Source organism: Protomyctophum bolini, assembly GCF_963924005.1.
Source record: "Protomyctophum bolini genome assembly, chromosome: 6".
Classification (NCBI taxonomy): domain Eukaryota; kingdom Metazoa; phylum Chordata; class Actinopteri; order Myctophiformes; family Myctophidae; genus Protomyctophum; species Protomyctophum bolini.
Genome location: NC_137867.1, coordinates 31,918,438 through 31,939,337, shown reverse-complemented (window position 1 = coordinate 31,939,337; position 20,900 = coordinate 31,918,438). Strand labels below are relative to the sequence as shown.

General features: G+C 42.5%; 1 protein-coding gene across 2 annotated transcripts in view; it reads left to right on the top strand.

The window, feature by feature from the left end:
- fgfr1a (fibroblast growth factor receptor 1a) overlaps positions 1-10,874 on the top strand; it is a 35,610-nt gene extending 24,736 nt beyond the window's left edge. For both annotated transcript variants that reach the window (XM_080766208.1, XM_080766209.1), the window contains exons 10-18: positions 647-792; positions 2,338-2,459; positions 2,872-2,982; positions 3,827-4,017; positions 4,403-4,525; positions 5,474-5,544; positions 5,666-5,803; positions 6,925-7,030; positions 8,101-10,874. In XM_080766208.1, coding sequence (XP_080622334.1) covers positions 647-792; positions 2,338-2,459; positions 2,872-2,982; positions 3,827-4,017; positions 4,403-4,525; positions 5,474-5,544; positions 5,666-5,803; positions 6,925-7,030; positions 8,101-8,277 — 1,185 coding nt within the window. In that variant the 3' untranslated portion in view covers positions 8,278-10,874. The remainder of the gene's footprint in view (positions 1-646; positions 793-2,337; positions 2,460-2,871; positions 2,983-3,826; positions 4,018-4,402; positions 4,526-5,473; positions 5,545-5,665; positions 5,804-6,924; positions 7,031-8,100) is intronic.
- The last annotated feature ends 10,026 nt before the right edge of the window (positions 10,875-20,900 follow it).

The window sequence follows — 20,900 nt, the reverse complement described above, 5'->3', positions numbered from 1 at the left end:
CTTATCATACATCATCTCATTACGGCCATTCACAATTTGCGTCCTCACTTTTGTCTTCAATGTGTGTGTTTACACAAATGCCATTGACAATGAATGGCCATTTTTTTGTGTTTAATGTGTAAACAGACTAAACACAAACATTACGTACGTTAGCACAATGTTTGTTTGTGTTTACACACACACACCTTCAAAGCTGGACATAGGATGGGCTAGTGCCCTTCAACAACATTTTGGTCCTTAAGCTCAATCCACACCAATGATTTGCAGTGCAATTAGTTGCAACTTGCAACCTGTTCAAAACCTTTCAGTTTAGGGATAATATTACAATTTGCGACTAGTTGCATTGCAAATCTTTGTTGTGGACTGAGCTTTAGACCTTCTAGCTGATACCACAGTAAGTGTGCGAGATCACTCTCATTTAACACTTAGATCTTTATATTATCCTACACACCTGTTGCTAAGATACATAATGTGTCCACTGTTCTTAAGTAATGTTTAAAAAATAAATAAAGACTACCGGTACTACTATGCTGTTTATTATTTGTATTCTTTTCTGTCAATTTGCAATACCTTTCATTTGATCAGTTCTTTGTAGCCATGCTGTTTCCAGTACTAGGGGAGTAATGTCGGACTTCCATTCCTGCAGGTATCAGTTGACTCCAGCTCTTCCATCCATTCTGGGGTGATGCTGGTTCGTCCCTCCCGCCTCTCATCCAGTGGATCCCCCATGCTGTCTGGGGTGTCTGAGTATGAGTTGCCTCAGGATCCCCGCTGGGAGCTTCCCAGAGATAGGTATGGCCAGGACGCTCTATCAGGGTACCATCAAATGAGCATTTTAAAATCAAAAACATGCACACGTTCAATTATGCACATTTACCAAGAACCAGGGACGGCAGTGGGTCAGGATTTGCTTGGTAATCGAAAGGTTCTTGGTTCGATCCCTGGTTCCCCCTTGTGTTGGTCTCGAAGTATTCTCAAGCTTGACATTTAAGCCTTACCCCATTCTGGACGGGAATTGGTGCTTGGTGTTTTAAACATTGTTATACTTTAGCTATTGAAAAATAGCTTGTAGATCTGCTATTTTTGAAAATTTGTGAAAATGTGGTCCAAATCTTTGAATATACTGTATATTCTTTCAGAGCGAACGTTTTAAACTCATCTTTACTTCTTGGGGGGTCCCTGGAACCCTTTGCAGATGGGGCTCAGCGGCCAATTACATAATTTTGGTTCCTTTAAGTTGACATGAAAAACTTTGAGAACCACTGACATAGAAACATAGGTTTTTCAGGATTTAGAAGGCATTTGTAGAATCAACCTCGGGTCTAATTGGGTTAAAGGTAGGTTAAGTGATTTCCTTTGGTTAAAATAAGTGTGCAAAATATGCATATTTCAGGTCAGGATAACAATGAATGAATTAACAATTCATAATAAATGTATCCAATCAGGATAGAGAACTCTATTAAAGTTAAAGTGAAATTGGAAGTGGTAACACAAAATTGGAACACTATAAAAAGCTGATAAAGGGGTATTCTCTCCTGATTGGCTGACATTTTGTCACCTACCTAAAAAACAAATTTAGTTTATTAAAGAGCTGGAGAGACTGAACAAACACTATAACAATAATTACTATTACTAATAATTATAATTACTAATATAGAGCTTTCTTTAACCTTTTCACAAAATGTTTCTTTTTTTTGAAGGGCGCTAGCCTCTAATGTTTGTTTTTAGTTCAATGTTTGTTTTAAAAATGCCATTGACAATGAAGAGGGTTTAATGTTTGTTTTGTTTTACATCACCATTACATCACCTAATCAACATGAGTTAGGCTTTAATATATTAGCGCCCCTCACTTCACCAAAAATATCACTTACCCTACCTTTGACTGCTTCTGATGAGCAGGTTGGTGATTGTACAGAGCTTCATATGCATTAACCATGTAATAGGTACAGTAACAGGACAGAAATAAATATAATCTGAAATGTTAGCACACTGCAATGTAGCTCCCAAAACAATTGTCTGTTGTTGCGTTTCAGCATACATTCCTTCCTCAAAATAATGAAGCACAACCAGAATAAATACCAGAAACCACAATTTTTAATTTAACAACTGTGCTGGGATTGTCCGTCATCGCTTATGAGTGGTGAAGCTAACCACAGGTTGTTGGGGATATCATGGACACTCAACATTCCACTGATGGGCCACAAAGAGCCTCATAGTCAACACAGAAATAAATGTGGATATTGGTTCCAGGCCACTGGATAGAGTTTAATGATTGTGATGAAATGTGTCTGTCTATAATACCATGCATTGATTTGTTGTTTCTTCTCTGTATTGTAGACTGGTCCTTGGGAAGCCCTTGGGCGAAGGTTGCTTCGGTCAGGTGGTGATGGGTGAGGCCTTGGGTTTGGACAAGGACAAACCAAACCGTGAGACCAATGTTGCTGTGAAGATGCTTAAATGTAAGTTAAGTCGTTCAAATGGGTCTGCACTTAAAGCTGAACCTATGGTTTTGAACTGCACTTAAAGCTGATGGGTACTGAACCTATGGTTTTGAACTTAATAAAATCTAATGGACAGCAGCTAGAGTTTGTAAGCTCCAGGGAGGATAAAATGTCTGAGCTTTGATGAACTGATTTCTGTAATGGGCATGTGCCACTGGCTCCCAGCCACCACGCAAATGTGAGACCAGTATAAGAATTTATAGAAACTCTTGACATCCCACATGATGGTGCCAATAAAACCGCAAGGAGTGGGGACAAGCGTTTATTGTGTATAAGTGTCCTCCCACAGGGAGTAGTCCCTTCAGCCATCCTTGATCACTCTCTACAGCCATGATGTTATATGCCGATTCTGTTCCTTCCTTCCCTCCAGCTGATGCCACAGAGAAGGACCTGTCAGACCTCATCTCAGAGATGGAGATGATGAAGATCATTGGAAAGCACAAGAACATCATTAACCTGCTTGGAGCATGCACCCAGGATGGTAGGACCCAGACAAGACGCACGCACGCACACACACACACACACACACACACACACACACACACACACACACACTGCTCTCCCCCAAACACGGGATTACTAGAACCCCGCTATTAAATGGTAGCAGAGGAGTATAACAAATCCAGCAGCAGATTGAGATATGTGTATTCCAGCATGATTAAGCGATTCTGACATTGGCTTCCGAGCTCTCAGTTTGAAATGACCACAGCTGCTGCCAGGTTCGCTATATCTTTCACATCATCCCTGACAAGGCCTGGCACTGTTCACCAACGTCTGCTGTGGAAGGAAGCTAACCTCTCCTGACCCAGTGGTTTATTTAGCTCTGCTTCCTCTGTCCTAAAAGCACTGCATGCTTAACAAGCTCGCTGTCCACTCCACTTCCTTGATAAGTAAATGGCTGTACCTTAAAGCCTTATCTGCCAACTGACATTGAAAATGTGCCATATCTCGGTGAAAAAAGCACAAAAAAAAAGAGACCATTCCATGGATACATTTGAGCGTTGACATGAAGGGTTCTTATCTCGTTTTTCATTTTTTTCGGCAAATGAGTTCTCGTCCTGTTGAATATTTTCCTTCACTCTTGACGACTGTAGTGTAGCAGCAGTCAGATGCAGCGTATCGCCCAGCTGTTTGGCATTATGCAGGATTCATCTTTCACATATGACACTGCAGTGATGAATGGCATCCTCCATGAAATCCTCTGCTATGATAAGAACGATGATTTTCCCATGTCTTATAATAACTGGGGCCAACGTTTAAAACACACACTTTGGATTTTAAATATTATGATTATATAATGATTTGGTTCTTTCCGTTGTGTCCAGGTCCGCTGTATGTGATAGTGGAATACGCGTCCAAAGGCAACCTGCGGGAGTATTTGCGAGCTCGGCGTCCACCAGGCATGGAGTACTGCTACAACCCTGACCAGGCGCACGTGGAGAACATGTCCATCAAAGACTTGATCTCCTGTGCTTACCAAGTGGCCCGTGGCATGGAATATCTTTCCTCCAAGAAGGTAATACTAAAGTTATAATACTAAGTGAAGGCGGTATGGAAGTTTGCGCTCTAAACTCAAGGCTTACTATAGGGTTGTAAACAGGAGATGCCAGCATGAAAGTCCATAAACAAAAGAAGGGGCTTGCACACTGAAGGATGAAAACCGAGGCTCTTTTGATGCAAAAATAAATTCTTTGCTTACAAAAGTGCAAATGTGACATGGTGAAATTAAAGTGACACAGTCCTCGGACCCCAATCAACACTTGTTTATGGATTTGCAATAAAACAAAATGTCTTGCCATCTTACAGTGGTGAAATGAAAGCACGGGTTCAGCTGATCTAAGAACTGTTCGTATCTATGTATGCATGTACGTTAATAACGTTTTGTACTGTGTTTTGTGTAGTGTATCCACAGAGACCTGGCAGCTCGTAATGTTCTAGTAACGGATGACAACGTAATGAAGATAGCAGACTTTGGCCTGGCGAGAGATATCCACCATATTGATTACTACAAGAAGACCACCAATGTGTGTATTCATGTCGCTGGCTTATGTCGTTTTTCCATACATAGTATCAGCTGAGCTGAGCTCACCTCTATTCAGTTTATTTTGTTTTTCATTTCACTGAACCCTCTGAATACCCCTTATACCCCACAACTGGTCGTCATCTTACAACTATGCCATGAAACTGGCTACTGTCCGGCGCTAAAGCTAGTGCCATCTGGACATAATCTCTATTTCAAACTGTCCCAGCAAACCCTTTTTTTTGGTAACATCAAGATTTATTTAACCTTAATTTAACCAGTAAAAAACACATTGAGACTGAAGTCTCTTTTACAAGTGTGACCTGGCCAAAGGAAGAGGCAAATAATGTTACACAACTCTGCCAGTAACAAATATAGGATGCCATTTTTCTAAATCACAGTGCCCACTACCTAGGAAGCTCAAGGAAAGAACAGGAAGATCTAATAAAATGGCCAATACAAACTAATATAAAATCTAAATATCAAAGTTGGCTACTAAACTAATATAAGACTAGAGCAACAGCATTTCCTATACGTTGAAGCAGGAGCAGTGTCTGGGAAAATGTGCCCATGTCAATCCTTTTAAAAAGATATCAGTGACCTTTATATTCATAACATTTAACGTCATGGTGAACATGGCCAAACTAACAACAAATACCGAAACTAGTTCTGTGAAAAACGGGTTACCTGAACTCTGCTAGAAAGAAAAAGAAAAATATAGTTAATCTAACCTAACTCCCTTAACTAAACTAAACAAAACTGGCACTAAAAAGTACCTCCAAGTACCAGGTACTAATGGAAAGGCAAAAGATAAGGGTAGAGCTGTGGCATGCTGAGCCGGGACTGCAATGGAAAGACACCTTTACTGTGGTTTTAAACTGTACAAATTCACTCCTGCAGCATCCATTAATGTTCCTTGCAGGTTGCCATAACACGTACTCTTTCCCCACAGGGTCGTTTGCCAGTGAAGTGGATGGCTCCCGAGGCTCTCTTTGACCGGATATACACACACCAAAGTGATGTGTGAGTATCGTATATCATTATGATTCTGCCCCTATTCACTCCGGATGGCTTGCCAGCGCAACGTCTCTTAGCGCAAATCCCAAGGCCTCTTGACTAGTGTATGTCTTGTTTGTCTCTGCAGCTGGTCATTTGGAGTGCTGCTGTGGGAGATCTTCACCCTGGGGGGTTCGCCATACCCCGGGGTTCCCGTGGAAGAGCTGTTCAAGCTGCTGAAGGAGGGGCACCGCATGGACAAGCCCTCAACGTGCACTCATGAACTGTAAGGATGGGAGCACACCATTCTGTCACATTCATTGACTGACATGGTTTTTGTGTAGTTTACATTTCTGGGCAGATGTTGGGTCCACTCTTTTGTGATTTATAAATGTTGCTTTCATATGAAAACCTCACAGTCTAGCAAATACCGTAACTCTGCTTAACAGTATAGAATGGTCCTTTGTTAGTTAAATCATGAATAGAAAGACTATCAAAGCCCCTCTCAGTTATATAAAAACAAGAACTGATCAATTATCAGTTAATTACCAGCGGCTGCCTTATATCTCCAGAATTGTGCTATGAAATGTAAATATCTGTATTTATGTGTGTGTGGAAACTAGTTAACAACAACAGGATCTGTCAAGGTGACTCTGTAACTGTGACAGTGTAGCCTTAGCCTACTACAAATGGAACCCTTTTATAACAATAAACTCTGAGACTGTACAAATGGACTGTTATGGGTCCATTTGGTTGTATTTGTACACTCACAGGTAGCACATTCTCCAAACCATTATATGTCACACCTCACGCACAGCTGTCGGTTGTAGTGTTGACATTGGCTTGGCAGGTATTAAAGAACTTCTCTCATATGTGTCAAAATCGCAGGAGTCTGCGGGTCCAACGGGGGTCCCCGCGGAGGTCGGCGCGGGGGTCCGCGGTAGTCTGCGTGACTCGACTGAGACTCAAATGTGTTACTGTTAAATCAGCGGGTGTGCTCCGGTGTGCTCTGCTCTCATGCAGGTCTACGCATTGTTTTGCTGCGCTGCACTGTTATGCTGAAATTAGTTAGCCTAAAGAATTCTGAGGCATCATGGCGGCGGTGCCACTCGTGCACGTGACCGTTTAGACGATGGCATTAAAAGTATCTGGTTGCGTAGAGACGAGGCAGCCAATCAGAACTACTCGTCAGACTAGCATGTCGAGCTGTCGTCTAGTTTTCATGGGCTTTCATTGACCAGCGCTTTACAAGCCACTGGTAAAAATAAATGTCTGCATTAATGGGAAAGGTAGATTTTCTTTCCACATTTCAAGTAAGACTGTTTTCTTGAATTGTACATTAAACACACATAAGATGCAATTACTTTAACACAGTTCTGTAATTAAAACGACTCTCCTTCTGTCCAGGTACATGATGATGAGGGACTGCTGGCATGCTGTCCCCTCTCATAGGCCCACATTCAAACAGTTAGTGGAGGACCTAGACCGCACTCTGGCAATGTCATCCAACCAGGTCAGTTACCACCAAACAGGGAAACTGGCTGTTCTCATTCTCTTGTATTTTCTTGAAATGTCTGTGATGTAATATGGTCTCCTTTGCACCTGGCATCAACATGTGTCTGGTATCCTCCAGAATTTGTTCCAGATATTATTTAACCGGATTAATACACCTGGATACACCTGGCATTAAAATGGGTCCCCGACTCCCCGGCTATTATACACATTGAAATTCAGCTTCTATCCGTACTAAATGCAGACTGCTCTTCACTTCTTGTAATATTTGTGTCCCTAAGTAAAAAGCCTAAATCTCGCTAACGTTAGCTAGTTTAAATCTGAGTTAGATTTTCTTATATCTGCATCTGTGCAATTTTCTATACTGTATTCTGTTAATACAGTATAGAAAATGTTATTCCGTTCAGTCCTATTAGTAGCCCTTTGGTAGCGGTATTTCCACTGGTATAACGTACATTGCTGGGTAAAACATGAAGATAAATTGCTGGCATAAGCAGTGGGAGAGCAGTCGTTCCCACATTGCCCTGCATTATATATTTAATGGTCGCACAAGAGGTGCGATCATTAAATACAGGGTCATAAGCACGCAACACTAGACAATTGGGGATGATAAAATATGTACTTGGGAAGAACGGAAACAATAAATATCCGTCTCAGGCTGGCAGACCATGTAATTTAACTATCTCTCTCTCGCTTGCCTACCTACCCACTCCCCTACGCACAGCACACTAATAAGTGTTACACTAACTCGCATAGTTGGACAGTAGTAGTTTTGAAGAAAGGTTATCTGGGGAGGTTAGGCTCTCTCTATAATCCCTCTCTGAATGACTACACAAGAACACAACCAGATGGCACTCTTTTAATTTTTTTACTTCTCTTACGTCTCTTACATAAGCAAGTCATTATCGTAACGGTAAACAGCATCGGTAACATTATGCCAAAATTATGTATACCAATAAAATGCTGGCATTTCTGTCATTAATTGTAAATCTTTTATCCCAGTGAGCATACCCACACTGCATAGAATGGGAGCCTGGACAATAGAATAATCTTGTCTTAATGTTTCCCTAGGAGTACCTGGAGCTGTCTGTGCCTCTGGACCAGTATTCCCCCAGTTACCCTGATACTCGCAGTTCCACATGCTCCTCCGGTGAGGACTCGGTCTTCTCCCATGACGCCGGAGTTGAGGAGCCTTGCTTGCCAAAGTTCCCTCCCCACCCCAATGGGGCAGCCATTAAGAAACGCTGATACCTTGTCTTCTTTCTGAGCAAAACCCTGACATCTCCTCTTCCTGAGTGACCTCCTCACAGGGTTGGACTCTATCCCTACATCCCCAGAGATGAAGCTAGAACACTGGTGCTCTGCGGAGAAAGGGGGGTTCGGAGGCACCCTCTGGAACTTGTTGGGTTCGAAAGGACGGAAGAATGCAGTCGTTTCTCCTAGTGGTGAGGTGGCTACGTTGTTCATGGGGCACTTTGTATTACCAAGAGTGGTGGTTTGTCACAGTGCTGGAAAGGGACATATTCCCACTCTTATCACCACATTCCACGGGTCAAGAGTTACAAAAGGACTGACTTAAAAGGACTATGAATTCAGTGGGCGTTCAGACTGCAACGGTTGTATTTTTCCATCAATAATGAATGAGGCTGTTCTGCATTTCAGACCAAATCCAGAGAATATATTACCATGGGGACGTGCATACCTTGTACAGTATATGTTAGCACAGTGGTCCATTGCATCATTCAGACTTGTAAATACAGTTAGAAATTTATAAATATGAATATATATTTACACTGTACTCTTATTTTTATTACCATATTTGAATTATTTTCTTTTTGTACAAGGATGCTATGGTTTGATCCATTTTTTTGTTTTGTTTTTTGGAATATAGTCCATAGGGGCAGTTGCTACAAGAAATTATCTTAAAGTTCATATCAAGGATCACTTGGCCAGTTCTAGCTGTAGATCCTTTTCAGCTTTGCCTTTCCCCCTTTAATCTGCTGCTTAACCATCAGTGGAAACGTATTAGCTTTTCTTTACTTTTCAGGAACACATGATTTTCCCCATACCAGCCGCAACTCAACAGTTCAGTGTGTGTGGTGGAGTCCAGCAGAAGTCAGCCGTATGCCCATGTTATCCACTATATACAGGTACTTGAGGGCTCTTACTAGGGCCACTAGTATCTCCCTCTACACCAAAGGTCTTCGCCCCAGAATAGGGACACAAGGAGGGTTCAAGTGGTCGAGTATGTGTGTAAGAAGGCATCACTGTCGGGCAGAAACAGCATGTGTCCAAAATGTTACTTTACAGGAAATGGATCCAATGTAGTTATTTTGTCACAAGCTCTTAATACTTTCCGTTGGTTAAATATTTATGAAACCTATAGACAGACTTAACCACATTGAACTTGGTGTCCGTATTTGTGGAATGTCATTATGGGTGTAACCGTTCAAACATTTCAATTTTTTTCCTCCCAAAAACATATATTTTTTCTTCTTTTTTTCGCTACTATTGCGTGACACACTGCCATATGATGTGTAGAATAGGGCATTCATTTACAAAATACACAGATGAAATTTAGAAGGCTTTCTGACCGACTGTGTGTGTGTGTGTGTGTGTGTGTGTGTGTGTGTGTGAGAGAGAGAGTGAGTGTGAGAGCGACGGCATGCTGTGTAGGATCATATACCTCCATTCATCTTTCTACAGATAGTCACAGCTGTAAATATCCCTGGTTGTTAGCCATGCTTGTTCAAATGAACCAGTCATCCTTTTCGTTCTTCTGTGATGAACTGATGTCCAACTGTACATGCTTTAACAGGAGTTATATTTGCTGCCTTACAACTTCTGATAAAGGGTTGCACAACACGTATGTCATCGTAAAAAGGATTACATTAAATAAAAATGTTATTGAAAAACAAACCATTAAGCTTTCAGAGTTTGAGCTGAACTTAATAAACAGGTCTATAAATATAGAAATTTTCTTATTTGTGATGTAAATCATGTTTACAGAGATGTAACGTTGGGGGCACTTCAATCCCTTCCAAATTTAATGCAGGTTGCTGGGGACGATTAAATATGATAATGTTCTGCTGACATCAGAAGAACTGTCCGCTACCGCAGAGAGCCACAGGCAGCCGTAAACATGTAATTTATGGCAGTGTGAATGGCTGGGCAAGTGCTGGTGCTACACTATCATCCATCAGCACTACCAACCTTGATGCCCGTCGCTGTCTCTGGCTTCCTGCCATTGGCTGATGCATCACCTGGACTGCAGTCTCCACGCAACAGGCTAAAACACAGTGTGACATGCTCTCGACCCTTTTTAAAAGCCACCTTTTACAGCTGGGGACATAGCAGTTAGCCTTTCTTGCTAGCTGTATAATTTAGCTGCCTTGCGTTTATTCTAGAAAATGTGTAAAATATTGGGGTTTGCCAGGAAGGCTTACCCTCAGCACCACACGCAGATAACTTAAACAAAACAATGCTACATTTTTACCTAACCAGATGGGTTTTTATCAAGTTGGAACAGCACAAATATTGTCTCAGTTTGGACAATCAGAAAAGGAAGTCTGATTTTACTTCATTGTATGACTGTTTTGCTCACAGAAAATATTTCACCGTTAGTAGGACGGAGCACAAGTTAAGATCGGTTGACGATAAATCTGAATACACGATAAATCTGATCTTGCAAATATTAGTGTGGACAGTCGGCCGTAAAGGTCAGATTTGAGAAGCAAATCGGATGTGTGTCTCTGTATTCTGAACAAAGCCTAAATGTGTTTGGAAGAATTGTATCAATCCCTAGAAACCGATACAGTACAGTAATAAAGTATGTGACATCTGTGTTTTGTGGTTAGGGTGACGATGAAGGACTCTTCACAGAAATAGAAGGAAACCCCAGAAGCCAGGCTTTATAGCCAGCTAATGGTGTGGAGCATGGATCACAGGTGCAATTAAGTAGAGTGTATTATCACTCCTGACAGATGGTACAGGAAGAGTTTTCGGTGGGCAAAGTTCATCAGTGCTTATCCAGTGTAGCGACTGGGTGATAATTGGTGCAATGTTCTATGAACTGGTGTAGGTTAAAGCAGTAGTTCACCCCAAAGCATTTCTATCATGAATTCAAGGCTTCATGGGGTGTGTAATTGATAACAAATAAGTCATGTTTTTGGGCGAACTACTCCTTTAATCCAACAGAAATTCAGCAACCAGAGTGTACTGCATGTTTTAATTCCACAATGGAAGAGAGTCTTGCTGCATGTCTGTTGTTGCAATTATGAGTGGGGGATTTGACATTGTAATTAAGTGGTTTCTAATTGCTGAGATGTTGAAAACAAAAGTGCTGCCATTTATGCTTTCTTTTAGTCTCAGATTTAGAAGAAGTGATTTGGGCGTACTGCTGGTAACTGGAATTTCAACCACCGTAGCATAGCCCAGCCTGCCCAGGCATAATTAGTGAGTGTGAAACCACTAGTGGCAGGAGCAGAATGACAATTCTTGTGATACTATGCTAAATGTGCTGTGTGAGTTCATAGTCCTTTATGAGCCTTTATAGCAGCTTGTAGCTACTAATTCTGGCATTTTAGGTGATGTCTGTACGTACATGTGTAATCCACGCAACTCCATAAGAACCTTTCGCCCCACTGACTTCAAATTAGACACATGCGTTCGACAACCCCACAGGGAGTGTAGTGCCCGGGGTAGAGTCGGTCGGATATAAATATTGGAAAACACTGGAATATTGGTATAAAATGTCTATCTACTAATTAATGTTGCACTTAAGCATTCAACATTTCTTTATGATATTCTAGCAGTGTCGTTTATAACAGTATTGAGTCTTTGTGGTTTTCACTGAAACAATCATTAATTCCACCAGGCACTAAAATTAGACCATGTTTCTTCTATATTATACAGTATTAGTATCTATTCAACTGAACATCTTGACATAATTTAGATTTTGAGCACACAAATATGAAGAGGGTATGCGCATGCATAAAGTGAATGGCAGATCGAGTGGCAAAGTGAGTGACAAGGTTCAAGGTTTCTTTATTTTGTCTCCCAAGGAAGAAATTAGACAAAGTGAATTTAACGTTTCAATAAATTACATTTTAATTCAATCAAATATGACTTTACTGTTTGGATGTATGGGCTGTCAAGGCCAGAAAGTAGTTTTGTCACTCGGGTGTTCCCACATAACTTCCGGGTATGATTATGATGTCACGTGCATTCCCTCTATTGCCGGAATATCAGATGCCATTTAGAAATGTCTTATTTTTTTAGCTCAAATAGCTATTTCAGTAGCTTGCACACTGTCCCTTGAGCAATAGAGGAGCACAGTGTTCCAGTTCAAGTAGCAGGACACTAAAAACTCACGTCTCTGTTGAAAATAACTACCGTAACTTGCTATGTCATAACATTGATGAGTTAAATCATCCTGACTTCTGATTTGTTTTTAAAGGTCATGCAAAAGTAACTCAGTAAAGTAATTCAGACCTGTTCTTAGTAATTTGACACTCGTCTACCTGTCCACACTTAGATATATGGTGTTGTTTTTCTTGTTTACATAAGCTGGGATTTGATTTATTCAACTTTGGACTTCTCATCTCTGATGTCTGCAGATAAGCTTACGCCCCTCTACATATATTCTCATCACTTTGTGGAGTGTCAGGAACTGACAGTCGGATGACCTGTCCTTCACCTTGCTGAGACACATCGTCAATCAAAGATCATTACTAAGCCTCAGGTAAGAGAGATGGCCCTACCAGGAGGGTTATAGTGGCACCAGTGATGGTGAGTGTGAGTGTGTCAATGGGATGTGCGTCAATGTGCTTGTTCACTGGGGATCTGTGGCTCTCGAGCCATGAGAAAGGATTGGTGACATCAGCCTGTTGTTGGGTGCCTCTGTCACTGCACAAATGAGCTGATTATTTATGTGAAAGAGGGAGGAGTGGAGTGTAGAGATGTCAATATACGCACGAAGGGATAGAGACAGGGGTTACAAAAGACAGCGGAGCAATGCAGCAACTCATGAATATTAGTCTGGCTAGCGTCCATCTGCTACGTGGAGGAGACTCGTCTCTTGTCCTGGTGGAGGCAGGAGCCTAATTAATACTTTGTGCACGACACTTGCTTAGACTGGTTTTCAAAATCTGTTACTTTTCAATGATTGCATTATGCGACAAAGCATGAAGTTGAACATAGAGAGCAATACCCTTCAATACTGTGTCTGCAGAAAGAGAGGGACAGTCCAGACAGCTTCACGTGTGTGTGTGTGTGTGTGTGTGTGTGTGTGTGTGTGTGTGTGTGTGTGTGTGTGTGCGCGCGTGCAACAGGCTGTGCCTACGACCACTGCCATCCGACAGTTTGCATTTTTGTTGATTGCAAAACAGTGGAGGAATCTTTTTAAAAGTATTGTTTCCACTTGGCATATTCCCCACCCCCTTCACCAGCGGTTAAGCTGATGAACATTTGTTTTTAATCCAAATGTGGCCACTGTGGTTTTGGGTGTAGCTCACTCCTAGCAAATACGTTTTGCAGCGGAACAAAATATGTAATGCCTTTAAATGATGTAAACATTGTTGTCAGCAATATGTTAATGAGTTCCTGAGGGTGAGTTCTCTCCAAGTGTCAGTTGATATGACAGACATTGGCCGTGACCTTCCTCTGCTTGTCCATTCTCTTTGGTTGTTGACTGTCTCCAGCTGAGAGCCGGTGCCCCTGGCTTTGGGCTCAATGGGCTGGCTGGGGGATGACGGGTCCACTGTGCCCTGTCTGCTCTTTGGGACAGCCATGACAGATGGGGTTGCGCCTGGGGCAAGGCCTGTCACTCACTACACGTCTTGCTATTGTCTTTTAGTTCCTGCCCCACTCCTTCCCGTTTTTCCACTTCATACAAAGCCATAATTTCAGATAGTTTTGTGCACAAGAAGAATGTAGCCTCAGCATTCCCATGTTGCAAACAAAGGGCCAACCAATCTGAGTAGCGTAGTGCAGCGCAGCAATATATTGATTATTATCATATGTTGTTCTCACTTCGCAGCACGGGGGTCAACTCACAACGTGGAAGTTAATCTGATTTTCTTTTCTTTTTTTTAAGAAAAAAGGAACGGCTCACATTTTATGAATCTTTTGTAAAGAAAGTCATTACCTTCTCCGCCAGGAAAACAAACCCACTGTGGTAACAGTATTTATGGTGTCTGGAGGCATGGGTGTGGTCAGGTAAATGAGATGAGGAAAGGTGTTGGGTGTAGAGAGGTGTAAAGGCTATAAGGAGGGGGTAGGGTGCTGCAGCGAGGACGACAGCGTCTGTTTGACGAGGCGTGCTGGCCCCCACACAAAATGTGACGCCTGCAGGCATGGCCCCGCCCCTTTCCCACCAGATCGACTTTCTTCAGTGGAGGAATGAGACGCAGACACCTCCTCCAGGCTGGGACATATAATCTGGGCCTGTCAGGACCTTTATCAAACAGGATCAACTGGTGTGCCAAGCCTTTCTCCACAGTCCCCACAGGCGGGAGGATACCTGCACACACATTCCACCAACACATCCCAGTCCCAAGAGGCATATCACCTATCTTTTATGGCAACTCACCTCAAGGGGGGGACGGGGACGGGGGGGGCAGTAGCTCTTCAGCATTGTCCTGATTGAAACTAAGATAGCAACACAGCCTTTGGTTGGGAGGCATTTTTTCTCTGCTCCCTCGAGTTTCAAAATGTCAAAATGCGGATCAACAGAAAATCACAATTTGAGATGTTATGTAGAGATATCTGGATCAATCAATCTGACCTTGAATAGTGTTTTTTCGCCGGTTTGGGTGCTAGTGGTCCATTGTCACTGTGATTTTTAAAGACTCAATTATTATTGATCATTCTATTGTTCTCAGAGGTAGAAATTCTCAACTTAGTTATTTACCAGCTTTTTGAGTATTCCCACTCTCGAGTCCCTGTGCTGTGAGTGACGAGATAAGTCGAGGTATGAATCAAAGTAGGGTCGTTGCGCTCAGGAATCTAATCATATCACTTGCTCCCCCTGAGCCATATGTCTTTGTACTCTCTTTAATTGAATTGGGGTTTGGATGAGATTGCCTGACATACCTCCCTCACCGTGTCTGTGCGTCAGTGAGTGTGGCAAGAAATAGTCATTTGAGGCTGGTTCGTTTGTTCATGGGAGATTGATAAAAAACATACGCAGGAACATATTGTTATCCTGTGGCATTACAGCCCAGCTTTGATATGTGACTGCGTTTCATATGTTTTCCTCTGTGTCACGCAGCTGTCAAGGTTTCAAGGTATATTATCCAGGACCCTCACCTTTATAGTCTAATATGAAATAATTGTGGGCGTTACGGTCATGTATGTGACACTGAAATTGCTTGTTAAAGGCAGACTCATCAAACCTGACAGATTTGTGCTCAGCGAGTGTTGTTGTGACAAACACTTACCTTATTGAATTTCTCAGTCACGTGTTTCATTGCTGGGGCTGAATGCATTACATTTTCTCCTGACTCACCCGGGATGATGGAGTCTCCGGGCTTCTGATGTCATTTTCTGCCCTGGTTTAGTCAAACTCCATGAGCTTGTGGCGACATGAGGAAATACAGATAATGAAGATGAATTTAACATAGAATAGGGACAACCCTATTCTGGAGGCAAACATTCTGCCAAAATAGCGGACCTAAAGCTCACCGCACACTGTACATTGTGAGCTTGTAGATCGGATGTTTTCTCGGCAAAGAGATCTGCTGTAGAGGGGGGGAAAGAAGTGTACCAAGTATACAGCCCTGGGGGACCTCCCGGTCAATGACGTATAAGGTCCCAAATAAGACCCTCCAATTGATTTGAATTCATAACTTTGTGTAATGACGTACATCCACTGCAGCTGTTTTCATAGTGTGTGTATATCGCTGGTGTCTTCATAGAACTGTTGTATAGCTATAGGGAGGTGGACGTGTATGTACATGTCCAAGCAGAGACATAAACATTGTTGTGACTCCTGTATAAATGCATTACCTGGGGTGGCTGGGATTTTCCCTGAAAAGTACGAGGTGAAACGGATCGTGTCTGTGTCTTAGTTTCCTCCTTCTATATTTTCTCCTACTTCCAGTGCAGCCAAGAGGCCAAACCATGAAAACCAAACAGATGTGGGAGTGGGGACAGAGAGCTCTTTTCAGGCTCTTTGGCCCATAATCAGGAAGGGATGTGGTTTTAAAACTGAACTGAACATAGGCTGTGTTAAAGAACGAAGGGCCCAGTAGTCAGTGACATAGAGTAGAGGTTGTCCAAACATTGCTGATCCCCATAGGTAGCCCGGGATGAGGGGGATGGGGGGGGGGGGTCAGTGGACCTGGGCCAAAGGAGAGGTGAATAGCTCTGATTCAGAATACACGTGCAGACGGCAGAGAATATGGTGGGAGGGTTAGTCTGGTACATAAGGAAAGAGGGGCTCTGTAGCGTTCGATGACTCATATTTGCCAAATCCAGCATGGCGCTCATGCTGCTAACGCTAAAGCTCCCATATAATAGTGAGTGGTTACATGGCCTGAGTTTAATTTACTACCTGAAATGTGGAAATGAAACAGTGCCATTGAAGAGAGGCACAGCTGTTATAACAGTTATATAGCCAGGAGAACGTGCTGAGGCTGCAGTGCTTGTAGGAACATGTTGAATCTTCAAAAGTTTCTCCCCATTGACTGGCTGCAGTTCTGTACACTGGTCTCCTGTTTTGTTTTGGCAGTGTTCATGCGCAGCCTTTCAACCTTCCAATGCCAGGGTTTTGACTGCCTGAAGAAAAATTAAACATGTATTAGACCGGTTTTTACACTTTCCGAGTTGAATGAACCACTTGAACCCCAGCATCGAACGTACAGTTGCAACTTGCAACTCAAGTATGTTTAAGTGGTTAACACTTCATGTTTTTTACTGTGTACTAACCTTCAAAATTTGCTTAGCTGACAAATTAAAACATCAGTAATAATTGTGGATATAAATGCAACAAATCAAACATTTCTGCCTCGAAGAGGGCAAGTTAGTATTCCCAGCTGCTCCTGCATGCTCTGCTGTCCATGCCATGCAATTAAGTTCAGTTCCCACCGGAGGTGTAGATTGGGTGGAGCCCAACAAGGATTAAGCCCAAGTATTAGCAAGGACAAGCTGCTCTTCCAAACTGATCTTTATCATACCTAACCAGAACAAATGTTAGTTGGCTGGGCCTGTAACATCACTGCAAAGAAAAATCGGTTTATTATTCACTTATTATTATATTTGTATTGTTTCACTCTGATATAGCCAACCAATAAATAAATAAAATAATATTAATGCTGCAGTGGCACAGACTGAAACAAAATGTGTGTGATTGCTGTGCACCAAGATGGTTCAATCACGAAATGAGACGAAAAACCTGTGGCAGAGAACCAAGTCTCTAATGTCATTGACAAAACTGGAACTGCTCCAATGAGAATGAATTGGAACATTCAACCTTGTAGACGAGGGCCTAGGCTACACTGTGCAAATAGCTATGTGCTACAAAGTGCCCCTACATCCCTGTTAATGGAAGTGTTACTGTGTCCATGAAGTTGCTCTCCTAATCATTCACGGGAACATAGGTTACTACTCTATGTATAGGCTATTGGGATCTGTCTCTTGATGACACCCATAGAAAGGTCCAATGTAGAAAGACTATGAGACCAATAGCCCATTAAGCCCAATATCAGAGAAGCACACATTGTTTCATGCATGCTTGATTAACCCTTGGTGGTTACTGTTGTTGCAGCCTGCTGAATGAGCACCATGTTCACACTTGTTGAACAATCAACACGTTCACACTTGTTCAACACTGTTGAACGTTCACACTTGTTCACGCGTGCGTGATCATTCTATCATCTAGTTATGTCAGAAATGTCTAACTCTGTAGTGTATTTTACACAACCTTCCAAGTGCAGCTGAGCTCCAGCCTCCAGGGTAGTAGGCATGACCTTTTCCCCCGAGAACTTAACACTGTCTGTTGAATGAATGCCACATGGTGCGTGTCCCTCTCGAATAGAACAATGTTCTGAGAATGATAATACAAGACAGTATGCTGCTTACTGAAAGATAGTGGCTGATCCAGCTGCGACAACAGAGTTGTTGTTTGTGAAAGCTGTCTGTGCCTGGCACTGAGGCCGTATCTGTTGCCAGCTGCCGTCACGTTGTGTCCCGACTCCCGTCAGAAGCTAGTAAAGCTACTGTCTGCTCACGTCGTCTAGCTCCTATGGACTTCATTTCAGGACCTACAGTACCCTCTTGTGTTGAGAGAAGGTAGTTAGAAGGTACATTTCCGAGACACAGCCTGCCCAGAGTCGCCAAAGCGTGTTGGGTGTTTGTTTTTGGGTTGATATCGTGTCGATATACGATGAATCGATGAAAGAAATATTGTGTCCGATATTGACAATTGCGTTTTATGTAAATTTAGACGAATGTCAATCAGAAATACGAAATATATCCTCCTGACCTCCTTGTTAACAAAATCTGTAAATTACCAAGTGACTGCCACTGCTTGGGCAAAATTCAACACCATGGAGTCCTGATAGTGATTACACACTCATATCATCACATATCCATCCATCTTCAAGTGTTTATCCGTAGTCGGGTCGCTGGGGGCAACAGCTCCACCAGAGTGCTCTAGACTTCCCTCTCCAAAGCAACATTAGTGACTTACATCACATGCATAGAAAAAAGTGATTCTGCTGGTGCTGTTATAGCTAAATGAAAAGTAAGATTTTGAATCAATGACTGGCTACTGTACAATACATTTAATCTGTATTGAGCAGCTACCTTTAGAGCAGGGGTTTTCAACTGATTATGAACCAGGGACCACCACCCTGACTAAGAATCAACCTGTGGACCACTGTTGTGTTGGGTGGGGGGATATGGGCAAGGTGTGGGGGGGAAAGCTTGAAATTAAATATTGACTGTTAAGGGCTTCATTTCATTTGATAAGTTGTGGTGAATTAAATCAAGCCCTTAACAGTCATAATTTAACTGACATATGACAGTGGTCTGGAGCTAAAAAAAAAGATTGAGAACCACCGGTTTGTTCTTTTGCCATGGTTGCCCTTATTCTGTGCTCTTCCATAACCTCATACAGAAGACACATGCGATTGCATGATTATATGGGCATGTTTGCTAATAATGGTATTGGTGACTCAACCAGTCAATCCGCGGTAGGCCTGCAATTTCCCTTGAAATTCCCTTTTCTGTAGAAATTATTGATATCTGATTTCCCAGTAATTACAACATTGATGTGTCATCATTTTGTGCACCAATATAGTGGTTGATTAAAAACAAATCTTCAAATCTTTCCTTACATTAAATGCATGGTCAGGGACCACATGCAATACCTTCACGGACCACCAGTGGTCCACGGACCACCAGTTGAAAACAGAAGACACCGAAGAATCTTTCAGAATGATTTCAAAATCAAAATCAATCAAATAAAAATGGGCACAACAACTCAAAATTCTCAGAATGATTTGTTGAACATTATTGGAAATCTTTGGGGTAAATGGGTATAGGCTTCATAACTTTTAATCTAGGCTGGGCAGCCTATCAATATCGTATTGATATTGTCCCAAGCAGGGAGGCACATGGGTCTCATCTTCTTTTGTAGGAACCAGACAGGGATCAAACCATGACCTCCCAGTCTCAGGGCGGACACTGTAACCACTAGGCCATCTGAGCTGGATATATCTTATAGTAGGGTACTTCTTCATACAACAGATCAAATGCAGATGCATAGACCCCATCCTCACCAGCAAATCCAACTCTGTTGTATTACTGATGATAATCAATCAAAAATTGAATTATGGAAATATTTTGTGAACAGCACTGAACACACCAATATCCACAGTCCCACATTATTGTCACAATATAAATATTGATAAACTTGATAAACAAAATATTGTGATATTTAATTTCGTCCATATCGCCCAGCCCTATCTCCCAGTTTATTTAATTGATTAATTAGAAACCTCCAACATTAAGTACTGTAGCTCAGCTGACTGACACAAACTGCATGACATCATCACACTACGATGGATGTCCATCCATACCTCCATATCTGACTGCTTGGCATTGCCTTTGCACCTGCAGCGCTTCAGAGAGCTGTACTGACTGGATGTACCAATAGTATTATCTTTAGTCAATACTGACATGAGGCGTTGCCTTGGTTGCTCTCCCACACCCCTCTGCAGCCTGCCATCGTTTTAAGGGTTCTGTATGCCGTGACAGTAAATAATTCAGTGTCAGGACTGCTGCTGCATACAGGTCCTGGTGCGGAGAGAGCCCTGGTTCGTCACTCCTGCAGTCTATGTTCTCCCTGAGGGGGAGAGAGAGAGAGAGAGAGAGAGAGAGAGAGAGAGCAGCTCCAAGGAAGCTGTGTATCCACACCCACAGAGTACTGCCCTATACTCTTCCCTCTCTCCCACACTCTTGTTCTCTCTCTCTCTCTCTCTCTCTCTCTCTCTCTCTCTCTCTCTCTCTCTCTCTCTCTGTCACACGCACACACGTGCGCGCATGCGTGCGCACACACACACACACACACACACACACACACACACACACACACACACACACACACACACACACACACACACACACACACACACACACTCTCTCTCTCTCTCTCTCTCTCTCTCTCTCTCTCACACACACACTCATTCTCTCTTCTCTCAACTCTTCACTCAGCATCATCAAAACACTGCTGCTGCTATATTGGCTGTTCTCCACTTGGGGAAAACAAAAGCCAAACTTCTAGAAGCTCTTTCACACCCCACCCTGTTCTTCTACCGGGCTCTTTCACACCCCACCCTGTTCTTCTACCGGGCTCTGACGGAAGG